General features: G+C 40.2%; 3 protein-coding genes across 7 annotated transcripts in view; all 3 read right to left on the bottom strand.

Moving 5' to 3' along the window:
- fnip1 (folliculin interacting protein 1) overlaps window positions 1-712 on the bottom strand; it is a 37333-nt gene extending 36621 nt beyond the window's left edge. The window contains exon 1 of the mRNA XM_056594299.1: window positions 484-712. Coding sequence (XP_056450274.1) covers window positions 484-572 — 89 coding nt within the window. The 5' untranslated portion in view covers window positions 573-712. The remainder of the gene's footprint in view (window positions 1-483) is intronic.
- Window positions 713-847: 135 nt separating this feature from the next.
- On the bottom strand, window positions 848-3896 carry LOC130385671 (uncharacterized). Of its 2 annotated transcripts, XM_056594301.1 has the most exons (7): window positions 3463-3896; window positions 3182-3282; window positions 2570-2918; window positions 2328-2456; window positions 1871-1915; window positions 1643-1671; window positions 848-1524 (listed from the first exon to the last, which is right to left on the bottom strand). In XM_056594301.1, exons 1-7 carry the CDS (start codon window positions 3545-3547, stop codon window positions 1168-1170), a joined length of 1095 nt encoding a protein of 364 aa, XP_056450276.1. In that variant the 5' UTR covers window positions 3548-3896; the 3' UTR covers window positions 848-1167. The 2 variants fall into 2 exon arrangements, with proteins under 2 accessions (XP_056450276.1, XP_056450279.1); XM_056594304.1 differs by lacking the exon at window positions 1871-1915.
- A 2279-nt stretch (window positions 3897-6175) lies between these two features.
- Window positions 6176-15242, bottom strand: part of acsl6 (acyl-CoA synthetase long chain family member 6) — a 30832-nt gene continuing 21765 nt past the window's right edge. For 3 of the 4 annotated variants that reach the window (XM_056594528.1, XM_056594527.1, XM_056594529.1), the window contains 6 exons: window positions 11782-11870; window positions 10872-10988; window positions 10502-10645; window positions 8837-8938; window positions 8045-8116; window positions 6176-7718 (listed from right to left, as the gene is read on the bottom strand). In XM_056594528.1, the coding sequence (XP_056450503.1) occupies window positions 7578-7718; window positions 8045-8116; window positions 8837-8938; window positions 10502-10645; window positions 10872-10988; window positions 11782-11870 (665 nt within the window). In that variant the 3' untranslated portion in view covers window positions 6176-7577. The remainder of the gene's footprint in view (window positions 7719-8044; window positions 8117-8836; window positions 8939-10501; window positions 10646-10871; window positions 10989-11781; window positions 11871-15242) is intronic. The other variant, XM_056594530.1, reaches the window with a different exon arrangement.

Raw genomic sequence — 15242 nt, 5'->3', positions numbered from 1 at the left:
CATTACAATTCCATTGTTTTAGACACCAGAAAACGTAAGATTAAACTCCAATAACACAAAAAACAATTGACTATTGAAAGCAGGGTGACATAACGCAATGAGTCAATTTCAACTTATTCCATTATGACCATATCATGCTTTTTAACACACTGGCTACTATATATATTTGTATACAAGAGCAATCAAAATACCAACTTAAAGTAAACAAACACGAGTCACGAGGTAATACAGTGGGAGCTCCACTGAGACGGCGTGTGCAGCTTGCTAGCATCCGTTAGCTGTTAGCTTTCTCTCCTACGTTTACCACACTTATTTTTAAGAATGATGAAAGATAAATCGAGTTTTAGAAAGTATTTACACGTTACCACTTTGATCTGCAAAGCGCCAGCCATGTCAAATATGACCATTCTCTCGCTGAACCACCTCGTCCCAGCCACCGTAATGACAATAATGGAAAGTACAGCCACACCACACAGAACCTACCTAAAAGCTGGATCATCTTTGCTGGATCTTGGTGGAGGCGATAATGCATTTCTCTTGTTAAAAAGCTTCTGAAAAAGCGTCGGGGGCATTGTGTACCCAAACAAATCGGTACAAACGGTCCGTCTCAAATACAAAAGCGAATCTTGTTATTTGCAATTGTCTCCATTTGTGTCAGAGTCATATGACACGCATTAGTCACACCACGAACTGCTTGGAAACCCTCTGCATTTTTCTGATTGGTTGTTCGCCCGCTGTCATCCAAACAAAATAAACGATTGGCTGGATTATTTCCCTGCTGAACACCACGTGGTAAATTATCTATGTTATGCTCAGACTATAATGGTTGTGCGACGAATTTATGAATTATTTCGGTATCGCTAATGTTCACCAATATTTAATCCATAAGCAATGCTTCAAACTTTAAGGCCATAAATACTGTTTGAAATTACTGTTAAGATTTCCGTAGAAGCAAGGTTATAGAAAAATAAGTATGGAACGAGCAAAATATGTCAGAACAAATGAAAGACACACGTCTTTTTTATTTTAAACACCAAGAACTGTGCAACAAAACCTTATTTAAATTCACCATATTATAATCCAACGAAGAAAGCCTGACATCTGGTGGCTAGTTTGCGGCTGCCCAAATTATTCCCAATAACAATATTGCACAAATGTGTGCAGACTTTATAAGAGGACATCTCGGCTTGGGACACCATTGTATGTTTGAAGAAAGAGAGGAACGCTCCTTAGTCTGGTGTAGCGATCTCTCAATCTCTGAAAAAAGGCATCACGGTCTTCAAGGCAGGTGAAGTTGAATATGCGGGGAGGGTCCTGGCCTGGTCTTCTGGGGAAATGAGGTTTGGACTGCTCATCAAATATTTCAGCCTTCACCTTCCCCATGGGCTCCTTAATGGATGTTTGGAATGCAGCCCGGGCATCTTGGGTGGCATCGGTCGGTCTCAGGGTCACATCAAAAACAGGCCTGTGGAAGTGCACCTTCTGCTGGACCTCGACTAAAGGGGCTCCAATTGAGGGCCTGGTCTGTTAAACATGTGAAGTCAAAACAATGCCCCTGAACTATAATAAATATGAATGCATGAAATGCAAGTAATGGCAATCTCAATTTAACAAAAGCATTGCATAGAGTAGCATTCCTTACCTTTGGTGAAATCTTTTTAAAATTCCAGTCTAGAATGAGGGTAAAAAAATAATACATTAGCATTTGAGGGCCTGATATACACATTGGTCTATCTTTTCCATTCTCGACAGGAATGGACATAACACAGAAAAGTGTACATTATAAAAAACACAAAAACGGTTTTCAAAAAGACTACATAATTTTACACTTTGTTTTGCTTTTAACCCTGACCAAAAATGCATGGTCTACCTGAAACAAAATGGTTGCAGCCTCTCCTAGATTCAACTTTAGTTCCTATGGATTCAATCCAAAGACAAACACAAAAAAACAAACGTAAGCTCACTTTAAGTAGTTACCCACTACACAGTGCATCCCATTTAAAGCGTCAAGATTCATATTCACTACTCATTTCAGTCTCAATCACTTTTCTTTGACATCCAATTCAGATTTTCCCTATCCAAGGTTAGTGTCATGGGTTTTTCACGTCCAGCCACAAAGGTACTTGGTTTAGTCATAACAGTCTACCTGTACGTATCCTAGAGCACATTCAGCCATTTTGGATGAGCGCGTCACACTCAATGAATAAATAAATATTGAATATTACCGACACATTTCCCAAAAAGAATCACACCTATCCACCAATCCAATCAAAAATTACCGTGCCCCCCCCCCCCCCACCAGCAGCACAATCACCACAAACACCCACCTGTGATGAAGGAGAGGTCGATAGGCTGTTCCATGTGAATATTATTAGCATTGCTGACATCAAGCAGGGTCGAGTTCTTCACTTTAGGATGCAGCAGCTCCTCCTCAATGGAGAAGTCCAGTGGCCTTACTACAAGCCAAACCAGTAGCAAACATCAAGAGGAAGTACAAAAAGAATAACATTGCTCAGACAAATCTTCAATATTTTCGTAAAGATGGAGTTTGTTTTTGCTTGACACGTACATCCCAACACACTCAGAGACCCTGTGTCGCACTCATGGCGAAATACTTCAGGGGTTGGCAGGCGGCTGGTACAGGTAGTGGAGGATAACGGACCGAAGATACCATAAGAGACGTCGTGGCTGGCGGACGTGTCATACTCTAGATCAGACGATGAAGACCATGCTTCCAGAGCTGCCCCCAGGACAATCGGATCATCTTCAGGGGACTCAAATGTTGGCATTGGTGACGATGCACGTCCGTTAGTGTTCGAAATGGTGGTACTTGGTTGGCTGAGGTTTTTAAAATTGAGTTGGCCGCAGCACACGGCCCTCGAACGGAGCGAATCGAAATGAACGGGCTCCACATTGTTCTATTCATTTAAACACAAGGGAAACATTAAAATAAAGGTCAGTGGTTGTTTACTTGGGAAATGTTTGCAATGAAAATTCATAATAGGATAAGTAAGACGGAGTAGGGCCACACATGAAGACAAAAATATTTTTTGCCGTGACGAGATTAAAATCGACACATCGACTAGTAACACGATTAATTCGTAGGCTATTCAAATTAGATAAAGGTAATGGCAAATTGAAATGATTAAATACAGCTGGATTTATTCAATAGACAGCTCACCAAGCTTCCTTGGGCAGTTGGAACTTCTATTTCTTCAAGCTCATTCTCCTCAAGCAGTGGTTGATAAATGTTGATTTTCTCAGTTATTGGTCTCCTATACTCTTTAAAGTGAACAAAATAATCAGGATTTTTTTTTTAAGGAATAGGCCTACTATTAACGTAGTCTCGCATAGCCAGAACTGCCGGAGATATCTCGAGATTCAGGATGGCTTTCACGAGGCTAGCTTACCAAAACAAATATTGACCTTGCTACAATGTTGTCTGAAATGTTCATGACTTACTGTTTTTTTTTTTGATCAGTTTGGTGTTGATCGGCGTATCTTTGATATTAAGTGGTCTGCCAAGCTGTTTAGGTTTGCGTCCCATTACTAATTATGGCCTCGGATGTCGTTGCAGTTACTTAAGAAGTTACAAGCATGGAGTTCGATGGGACTCGAACGAGATTTTCAGTATCTAGACTGCGGACAATATCTCCAGGCCGAAGAAAATAAAGACCGGTGCTGGTCTGTTTTGGAACTCAAAACTCATATTTTGACACTCTATAGGCCTAACGCCGTTAGGATAAATGTCATCTCGACCAGCGGCCACATTAGCTAAACAAAAACGTGGTTATCTATGGTAGGAGTTCTCTCTCTCCGCCCGTCGCTTGGCAACCTCAATCTAGATCCAAAGGGGTGGTCCTTGACCTATGGTCCTTGACGTTCCACTCTGGTTCCATCTATCTAGTCCAGCTGATTGGATTCTAAATAGCGGCGAAGTCACGCCCCTTCCGGTACCGTAGAGCCCATGGCCCATGGGACCTACGAGATCGAAAAAAAGGAATGGTTAATGGGGAGAAAGTCTTCTGATCCCTGTCTTTATATGCCCCGGAGAACACGTATGTAGTTTGTGGATTTAAATGATAATTTTTCATGCAAAGAGTTTGACCGTGTATTGTGTAATTGTTCAGTTAAAGGCTGTAGGAAACGCAATGATAAAGACTACAGTGACGTCACGCTCCCTGCGACTGGCGCGGACAAGACCGACAATCTCCCCATGGGCATAATTGAAACTCTCCACATGCCCCGACTTATTATGGTTTTCACCTCTTTCAATGCTTTTATCCTCCCCTTAGAAATAAGCGTCGAAGTGGAGCAGAGAGATCGCCGGGTCTGTACCGGAGTTCCAAGTGCGGGTGGTGACTATATAGGCTATATCATTCGCGTCGAGAGCAGCGAAGAGCTTTAGTTCACAAAGCGCCCTCACACAAAACCACAAAACCTCATTATCAAACTTCTTCGCGAAATGTTTTAGTTTTCTTTGCATGAAAAATCATAATTTAAATCCACAAACAACATATGTGTAATCCAGGGCATATAAAGACTGGGACCAGAAAATCGTAGTCGTAGTTCCCACGGGCTCTACCGGAAGGGTGTGACTTCGCCACTCTGTGAAGAGTCTCTCTAATTGGCTCTGGTGTTATGTTAACCCAGGGCAACATCATGGACATATTATAGAATGGACAGCGGATTCCAAAATGGTGCCCATTCATTCCTATGAAAACTGCTCAATGTCGCAGAACAACATCAAGGAGAGATTTGCTTCCGCATCACGGGATCCTAGCCACGCCCTAGTACATGACGTACCGGATGCAGAAATATTCATTGTTTTCTAGCATTGTAGCATCAGCGAGAGGTCTGAGCGATCGCAGTCGCATTGTTTACCGACCATGGAAGTATAATTTTACTTCATAATTATGAGATTGCTCCATATAACACCAACAACATAGTAAATGTATGTAGGCCTAGAAAAAAATACCGGGACTATAATCAGTCCCTATTTCCAGAAAAACGTGATTATGCGATCGCATAATTCAAAGCATAATCAGCCAAAGTTCGCATATTCATGCGGGGGCCGCATTTTTTCAAATATGCCGCACTTTCACCTCATAAATTGCCGACGTCCGCGCAAAATATGTGGGGCTTGCATGATTTCATAATCCCCACATTTTCGTTGCAAAAAAGTCACATATATCTTAGCAGAAAGTGGAAAAATGTTGCGTTTACTTCACACAATTGCAGCCATTTCCCCCTGTTGCCATGGGAACATTATGAAGTGACGTAATTACGTGACGTGAACGTCATTGAAAAGCTGCATTTTTTTTTAAAGTTCCCCCATTTTTCCGCAAGTTCCCGCAATTTTTGCAAGTTCCTGCAATTTCATCACATAAAATTGCATAAATATGCCGCATATTTCATTGCATTTTTTAAGAAAACGTGCCGCATAATGAAGGATTTTTCGCTGCAACAATCACAAAAAAACGCCGCATTTTTCTGGAGGGAGTGTTTAATATGTCCATGTTGTAATATGTCCATGGATGTTGCCCTGTGCCCGCATATTTCCGAATATCTTCGAGAAAATTGCAAAAAGTTGACGTATTAACTAACCCGGTGTGACAACACCTGGTGTGTGATCTGCTCACTTATTTTACAGATTTGTTCTCATGATGTGTGCACTACAGCAATGAAAACACAAAAGTGACCATATGAGCCTATGACGTTGGTCTGATTTGAACCAAACCAGTAACCATGTAACTTGGGGCAGTAGGGTCACGTTACATCTGCTCAAGTAAGATTAGGCGGGTGGGCTAAAACGTGTGGTCGCCACGACCAAAAAACAACAACAATATTCACCCAGTAGGCCTATTGAGTTCTCTATGTGAGGATTAGCCAGTAGAAATGTTGTGCAAATCGGCATATGGGGCGCTACAGTCCTTAATTGAACACCACAACATTTATATGACTAGGCTCACCATAGTTTTTCTACCTATTGCCATGATTTTGTGTCAGATGATGCACCTCTCGTGACCTCCAAAGATAATGTAAGACCCAAGGACTTGCATAATCTTAGTTTCCGTAATTTCGAATATAAAGCTAAAAACACCAACCGCTAAATCTTCAACAAAACTAGAAAAAAGGACCAAGCAACATTAGATTAAAATCATTCCAGAATATTTATTTACCAATCATAACCCATTCCCCACCCTCCCTTATCCATATTGCTGCACATATTTATTAAGGATATGGTACTGATTCCATTTTACAGCAAAAAGGTTAAATAAATAATACATTTCATCTCACTACACGCAACAAATATTAAACGAAATCCATTCAAACCTCTGCTTTAATAAATATGCTTACATCTAACTTTTCCTGCTTATGTACAACCACATTTCTCTCACTTTGGGACAGTAATAATGATTAAAAAAAAAAGCCTATACATTACTTCTATGTGTAAACCCCTAAAAACTTTTGTTGTATTTTTCCTCAAGTGGATGGAGCTTGAAGGCCTGGACTACATTACAAAGCCTTGCACAAGCAGCAGCGGCTGTGGACGGCTTGATACAACCTGCTATTAATGCCCACAAAGGATTCCTCTTCTTTTTAAATTTGAAGTCACATGGTCATGGTCCCAGCATTGCAAGGCAAACTGCATGCATTGCCCTGAGCCCTGGTTTTGCATTATTTCACTTTCTCTTGTTTACCTGACAAACTCTTGTGCGAAAATGGAGGTAAAAAAAGGAAAAAGAAAAAGAAATGTGTGTACTGTGAGCACTTCCAACCATTAGTTTTGTGTCCAGGACGCGGGTATCCTATAAACGAGGAGCATGCAGGTGAATCTAGCAATCACAGCCTTGGTGAGCTGAATCAATGAATGAATCAATAAGAGATTTCTCTGTTTTGGTGGCAGCAATGAAGAAGGGAGGGCAATAAGTTAATACCACATGTTCTCGAAACGCTACCCTGCCTTCCAACACATCATCATGTCTTTCAGACCTAGGAGTGTGTAGAGGGATGAGGTGTGTGTCACATTCTGGATTAGACACCTAGGTGTATGTCTGTGTGTTTGTTTGGGCCAGCACAAGCACACTTGATACATCCCATCAGCTTCCGTTATCTTGATGAAAGTCTGTTTTTTAGAATATATAAATGTTCAGTGCACATAGGAACTAAAGGGGAGAACTCGAATAACGAATCATTGAGACATTTTGGTTTCACGATTTTACACCTCTTCATGAGCTTCCAGACAGAAGATATGCCATGCCCGCAGTGGATAGACATTGGGATTTGGATTGGTTGTCGGTTGATTTCAACTAAAGAGTTGCGGTGGAGCAAGAAAAAATACAAAGAAACAAGGAAAACAAATGATTGATTTGTCAAAGTCAAGATTGATGAGGACTGGGCCTTTGTTGGGCTGTTTGGATGGAACGCAGATCAAACATGTTTGGCTTGCCTTCCAAAGAATCAGCATCTCAATGCTAAGATACCCATGTTTGTTACATATGCAGCAAAAGGAGGGAACGAGAGGATCTTAGTATTAAGATATCTTTGGGCAACACCGCTCTGCCAAGTCTTCTTCACATGGAGATGCCGTTGTAGAGGTCGTCGATCTTGCCCTTGAAGAACTCCCTCAGCTCAGGCCTCTTGGCCTTGAGCGTCGGGGTCAACAGACCATTCTGGATGGAGAACATCTCGTTGTGGACGTAGATGTTTTTCACCTTGGGAGGGGATGCAAGTGTAAAGGACAACAAACCAAAGGTCACTTTATATTCACTTTATATATCAACATCATCCTTGATCTTATATCCATTCCGTTTATGGGATTACAGCAGGGGTTAAGAGCTTAATCCCTTTCTCCATGGCACACTTATTCGGAATTTCCATCAATCAAAATATAGTCTCCATCAATATTTTGAGATCAAGTCGATACCAAATAGTTTTAGACCATCATAGACAGATGGCTGGTATTCTGAAAGGCCTTTTTCTAATAGGCCTGTAATATCCCTTATTTAATCTCTTAGTTCTAAAGGGAAACAGTACCAACCTGCTCAAAGGAGTGGAGGCCACTGGCCTTGCCCAGACGCACCATATCTTCAAGTATGGCCTTTTTCAGCATCTACACACACCAACAATAACATGTGTTTTGAATTATTAATATCATCACCATTAAACCAAAAAGATTCAAACAATAGCAATCAATCGGATTCTTTACAATGATCAGTTGACCACTCTTCAGTAAGATAGTAAAGCTGAACTACACTATACACCTCGTAATGTACATTTGTCGATTCATATTCACCATTATTGTTGTGTAACTTCAGCTACTATTTGGTCTGAGGGCACCATCACACGTTTCCCATGAACTGTCTTGGAGGTGGTCCACTAGGAGCGTCATGACCAACGATGGTCACCAAGAAATACATCACCCTTTGTATGGACACTATGATTCAGGTAGGGATTGTCAAAAGATACTGAAACCCCTTGATTATTACACTCTTAAATAAACGATTGAATACAAATAAACAGGCCTTCAGGCAGCAGATCTTCACTGCACTAAAAACGATCAACTAGGACTGCGCCCTATTACCTTCTTCAGAGACCAGTTGATATGCCTGGTTTTCATACATCTGACAATGTAATAATCTCCACTTGAATCCCACATTACGTCGGTGTTTGTACGTGCGTGTGTGTGTGCGCGTATGCATTGTTTGTGTGTTATTGCTTTTGTGTGTACGTAATTGACATGCCAGCTGATACTTAGGGAGGAAATAAGGTATTGTGCGGTATGTATTGTATCATGTATTGGACACTTAGACTGGGAAGAACATTTACCCACCGTGTTTTTACAGAGGTCCTTGTATTCGCCTTGGATGCCCTTCTTCTTGGCCCAGTTAGGCAGAACTTCTGGGTCCGGAACAACAATCCCCACCAAACAGGACTGGAGAGGAACCACGAGGGTGGGGGCATCATTAGAAAATGAAGGATGTATCTAACGAGACTGTTACGAAGAAAATATTCCACCACTGAGGAAGGATATATAATCAAAATATAATATTTGCCTGTAATGGCATATAGGCAATGACATAGACAAGGAAACCAAAACAATTATAAAAAACATTAAAAATTAGGAGGATTTGTATAAAATAAAGAGAAATGCGTACAGGTGCAGCATGCACCCTGACAAAACAAACACCAACATCCTATATTAGAATATAGTTTAGATAACCAGAAATGTCATCCACCTAAAGCCAGCCACCTGGCCAGATGCTGGGTCTGTTGGTGTGCAGTCACCTTAAGACTAAACTAGACAAGCTGCCTTGTGGAGTCTGCTGATCCAAATCAGGACTCTTAACAGACACCTCACAAAGGGAATATTTTGTACTCCACATCACAGTTGATAGGGGTACCTTTGTGTGTGTGTATGCTTTTGCGTTCATGCGTGTTGTTTCGTGGGTGTGTTGAAAAAGCTTTGTGTGACGTGATGCATGTCGAGTGTGTTACGCAGTGTAGCTGCAGCGACCACTAGGTGTCCTCCTTCAGCCATGCACCGTGGTGACCTCACACATTCATTGACCAAGCCTCTGCACCTGTTGTAATGCCTATATATTTCCCCTCACTCCATACTGAATCTTCCCAAATGTTTATGCTTTCGATGATTGCCATAGATGGTTCCACAGTTGTCACTATTCGTTTTAGTATATTTTGAGACGAGTTTCACAACTTTTGTTTTATCACGGAAAGTCAGAGCTTTTTGTTCTATGTTTATCCTGACTGGTGTTAATAAGTATTTTGTTTTAAAAAAAAATCCGATGCCTCATTCTTCACACACTTGGATCCACATCTAACCCAGACCGCAACATGTCTGTTATTATGGTAGATAATCTTTATTTATGTAAGGTTTAAGTATGTTTTAGTACGGGCCCAATTGCATCCATCTGTTGTGGTTACAAAGAGGTGTTGGATACCTTCTTCAGCATCCCTTGAAATATTCTTCCAATGGCGCATTCAGCACATGCATTATGAATTGACCAGGAAACATCTGGTTGATAGTTGGATTTGACCATTGATGTTATTGTTTGATATGAATTGTGTGGTATTGCAACTGTTAAAAGGACGAGGCTCTCTTTATCTGTAAAGAATTAAAACTTGTAACATTATTGACCAATCAGGATCAAGTGTTTAAAAAGTCTGTGGTATATCATAATATGTAATAATATATTACGTGATTCAACATGTATAGCATATATTGGGACACATATAAGCCAAGCTCAAAATTTTAGGTGAAGAGATAAGTAGCAATGACATTTTACGTGTTACTTTACGTGTAAACAAGTACTTGTTTTTAGTAGGAAATAACTTCAGCTACGGAACAAGCATTTGTGTGAGTCTGTCTGTGTGTGCATGTGCATGTGTGTACGTGTGTGGGTCCTTGTAGGTGCGCGAGTGTATTTTTGACCATGTGTGATCGTGCGTCTGCGCACGTGCATGTGTGTGGGCTGACCTGTAGACTATCTCCATGAATGTAGAGCTGGGTGAGAGGTTCGCTCCTGATGTAGATGTTCTCAATCTTCTCGGGAGAGATGTACTCTCCCTGTGCCAACTTAAAGATGTGCTTCTTCCTGTCAATGATCTTCAGAGAGCCGTTCTGTAGATGAAAGGCAAGGATAGAAAAAGGGAGGAAGAATAGAACCGACAGAAGAGGAAATTAGAGGAAAGAATAGGATAGGGGGACAACCAATAGAACAGCGGTAAATAGTATGAAAGAAGAGGGGCACGACAAAAAATTTGCAAGGTTGTAAGTGACCTGATTTTATTTGAACCAATAATAATATTTTTTTAATTATTGTCTGGAGTTTGATCGGTCCACATACTGGTAACCATTTGCCAATGTCCCCGGTGTGGAGCCAGCCATCCGAGTCCAGTGTCTCAGCGGTCCGCTCTGGGTCTTTGAGGTAGCCCTTAAACACGTTGGGTCCCTTCACACACACCTGGAGAGTGCATAGGAGAGGTTCAGTGGGTTTGGGGGAGGGAAAAGTGTCAAACGTGCTCCTTAGTTCTACGTACACCAGTTTTTCAAAGATCAACATCACGACTCGCAGAGTTGCCTGCTTTATGCTTCCATGTCAAGTGACTGTGTACACAAGGGGGCAGTATAGTGCTTCTGACTCCAAATTAGCCTGAACTGACTGGAAACCGAATCACAGAGTCTGTTCCATTGAATTGAATATGTTAGATGCATCTATGTGAAAATGTACTATTATTACTTTGAGTACTATTCAAATGTACTTCTGAAAAGCAATAGTTGTATTGTGTATTGCAACCAAATGAAAATATAGTGTTTTGAATTAGCTGGGTGCAATGGTTATTTTGTTTGTGACTGGATTTAGAGAATAGACGGGCGACGCCTGCCAATCTCTGGGAAGACTGGATATCTACACAGGTATGTTATTTATAGCTGTGTAAAGACACATCAAAGATGTGGCTCTGATAGCAGTGAGAGCATTAACATGTGGCCATTGTGTGGTTCATTACAGAAAGACGACAGCCAGTGATTAACAATAATTATATATTATTTTTATTACATTCTTTATGTTGATGTGCATTTCGTTGTTATGAAGTGCAAACCCTAACTTTATTAGGACAGATAACAGCCAGAGGGACCATTTCTATGTTTGAGATTTCATATATGTGTGTGTGTGTGTGGTTGTGTGTGTGTGTGTGTGTGTGTGTGTGTGTGTGTGTGTGTGTGTGTGTGTGTGTGTGTGTCCCACGTCTCCTCACCTCTCCTTCACCCTTGGATGCAAAGTAGTTCTTCTCTGCCACATCCACCAGCTTGATGAGATTGCATGGCAGGGGAGCTCCAACATGGCCTGCATCACAACCAAACAGCAACATCAAAAACTATTGATTTCTCACTTCTTGATGGAAGAAAAATGCAAGCAGCATATTTTATGAATTTCTCCATCACTTGATTTCAAAGTGTGTAGCAGGGGTGGATGCAAATCCGGTATTCGGTAAAACACAACATATTCCTTTCATATAAATATTTTGCAATATATTTGTATTCGGGAAAAAAAACAAAAAAAACATGTCAAATAGCTAGTGTTCCTTATAACTGCGAGCTTGGTTGGTATTTTATATACATGATATATTTAGGCTAGCATTTGCTCGTTTTTTTGCTTGGTTTTGTTCGGGCTTCCGATAAGGGTGGCTTGGGGTGGGGTTCAAAATGGTCACATGGTCATTAATAAGAGTTCCGTTTATTGGTTTGAGTGTGGATTAGGAACTGAATTTTATTTTTAAAATGATTTTATTTTCAATTATGTTCATGGTCATACATTTTTATTCTGGGTTTATGAAACCATAACCCAATATGACATTTAAAGGTAGGATAGGCGGTACCGTGCAATGATTTGACCAAACATTGCCTTTCCTTCCTTTAAGTGTTGATGATTATTATAATAGTTTATTAAAGAATACAAAAAATTTTGCTACCTCAACAAATACACACTATTACAAATCCTAAATTTGAATTTTAACCAGCTAATGAACAGCTTTTGTAAAGAGCTGAACTTCTCTGTTCAGAAAAATGTGACACCCCCATATGGTTTAAATTTGTATAAACGAGAGCAATCTCAGTCCTAATCTGATTGCTGAAGTTAAAATGTTTTATTTAGAATTGAAGTAAATTGTGAAATACTAACATAAAAAGGAAATGGCTAATAAAACTGTGATAAATAAAAAAAAATGATGTATCGAGAAGTTTGTGAACTTGGAACGTGGCATTCTAGAATTGAGCAGTAGGGGGGGTGTAAGACTATGTGAGTTTAGAACTAAAGCGAGCCATTTACAGGAAACACTTATGAGGATGCAGGTTAGAATAGCAACAGGTAACACTGCATTCTCTAGTCACTCTCTATTCACCTCTATTCTTGTACATAGCCTTGTCACCTCCCGTATTGATTACTGTAACTCTCTCCTATTTGGTCTCCCCCAGAAATCCCTCCATAAGCTCCAACTGGTCCAGAACTCAGCTGCCCGTATCATCTCCCAAACCCCCTCTTTCCACCACATCACCCCCATCCTAGAACAACTCCACTGGCTTCCAATCAACTTCCGTATCAACTTCAAAATTCTCCTTCATACCTTTAAAGCCATCCACAACCTTGCCCCTCCCTACCTGTCTGATCTCCTTCACACTGCCACCTCCACCCGCTCCCTCAGATCCTCCTCTTCCATCCACCTCACTGTCCCCTCTGCCCGGCTCACCACCATGGGGAGCAGAGCTTTCAGCCGCTCTGCTCCCAAACTCTGGAACTCACTCCCACCTCACATCCGAAATATTGACTCCCTCCCTCAGTTCAAATCCTCTCTCAAAACCCACCTTTTCAGGATAGCATTTTCACTGTAGTTGTCATGTTTTTTACTTGCACTTTTAATGGTTTTGTTATTTGTTTGCCCTTGTTTTAAATTGTTTTAAATTTGTAAAGTGTCCTTGAGTGACCTGAAAGGCGCTGTTAAATAAAATGTATTATTATTATTATTACTCTCATAGTCCTGTTTTGCAAAAAAAGATCTACAATCTATTTCGCCAAATATAACTTAACTTAATGCAACTTATTTATTCAATTCATATATCTTGGCAACAAAAAAACATAAAAATATACCATATTCAGCCATTTTACCTGTTTTGACGAATTGGATGTACACTGTGTGCGTATGTATGGTTTTGTGAGTTAACATTTTTGCACACAAATGCAATGAACAAAATGTACACCATCCTTACTATCCTTAACATCCAGCCCATAGTAATAAAGTAACTAGTTCACCTCATTAAAAATATTTGCATCAGATGACTGCCATTTGCTAAAATATATAAAAATAATGGCAATGTCTGAAAATAATTAAAGCGTTCGACATTTTCATAAAAGAGAGCAATCGGAGTCCTAATCTGACCGATCAAGTGATACAAATATTTAGAATTGAAGTAAATTATGAAATTCTCAATACTAACATAAATATGAAATGGCCTGTTAATAAAACTGTGATTAAAAAAAAAAAAATCATGTATCGTGAACTTAGTGAACTTGGATTGTGGCATTCTAGAATTAAGCAGTAGGGGGGGGTGTAAGACTATGTGAGTTTAGAACTAAAGCGAGCCATTTACAGGAAACCCTTATGAGGATGCAGGTTAGAATGCCAACAGGTAACACTGCATTCTCTTGTCACTCTCATAGTCGACATAAAATAACTAGCTACCTCATTTAAAAAAAAAAATGAGAATTTGAGCGTTCGACATTTTCATAAACGAGAGCAATCACAGTCCTAATCTGACTGATCAAGTGATAAAAAGATTTGTTTTTAAGTAAATTATGAAATACCAAAAACTTCAATGAAATTGAATGAAACTTCATGAAATTGTTTGTTAATATAACTGGGACCAAATGATCAATTGAATGCATCGTAATGTTAGTGACCTTGGAATGGGAAATTCTAGTATTGAGCCGTAGGGGTTGCTGTGAGTTTAGAACTAAAGCGAGCCATTTCCCGGAAACCCTTGTGAGGCTGCAGATAATAGCAACTGGCAACACCACATTCCCTAGCACTAGTCCCCGGTACTGTTATGCCAAACAGAAATACGTATATCTGCATCAGATGTGTATCATATGCTAAAATATAGCCTAAAAAGTACCAATGTCTGGATTTAAAAAAAAATTACAGCAGTGTTTTATGACTTTTGCAGGGCATTCAAACATCATCCCTCAAAAGCGTGACCCTTCAATACAAATATTACTGTGACAATGGTAGTGCACTCTTGGTCAACTGTGTTAGGAAAATAAACGTTTCAAAGAGATGATTATTTCAGATAAGAGGTTGAGTCAATCTCTTATCTGAGATTGTGGTAGACTAAGAGAAAAGTTCACTCCAACCATAAAGTCTATGTGCCTACAGGGCAATTACATAGCGTTGGCATAATAAAAAAGTCTACCCCGTTGTTTAATCAAGGCAGGGCGAAACATGCACACATTCAGTGTGTACTGACTGTCCCCCTTACTGTCTGGTTTCTGTGGTGCGGTTGGTTTTTTTAAAGAGTGTGAATAAAGCAAACACGGAAACAGGATGATGAAAGTGTCATCATCCTATGCTGCATGTTGTTTTTGCATGTTTCAGGCTAATGTTAACCAACAAGGTGTGTGTGGTGTTTGGCGCAGGCACAACAAGATGCCACTCATTGTTTCCAT

Source organism: Gadus chalcogrammus, chromosome 7, assembly GCF_026213295.1.
Source record: "Gadus chalcogrammus isolate NIFS_2021 chromosome 7, NIFS_Gcha_1.0, whole genome shotgun sequence".
Lineage (NCBI taxonomy): Eukaryota > Metazoa > Chordata > Actinopteri > Gadiformes > Gadidae > Gadus > Gadus chalcogrammus.
Note: the sequence above shows the minus strand (reverse complement) of the source record. Positions and strands in the feature narration are given on the sequence as shown.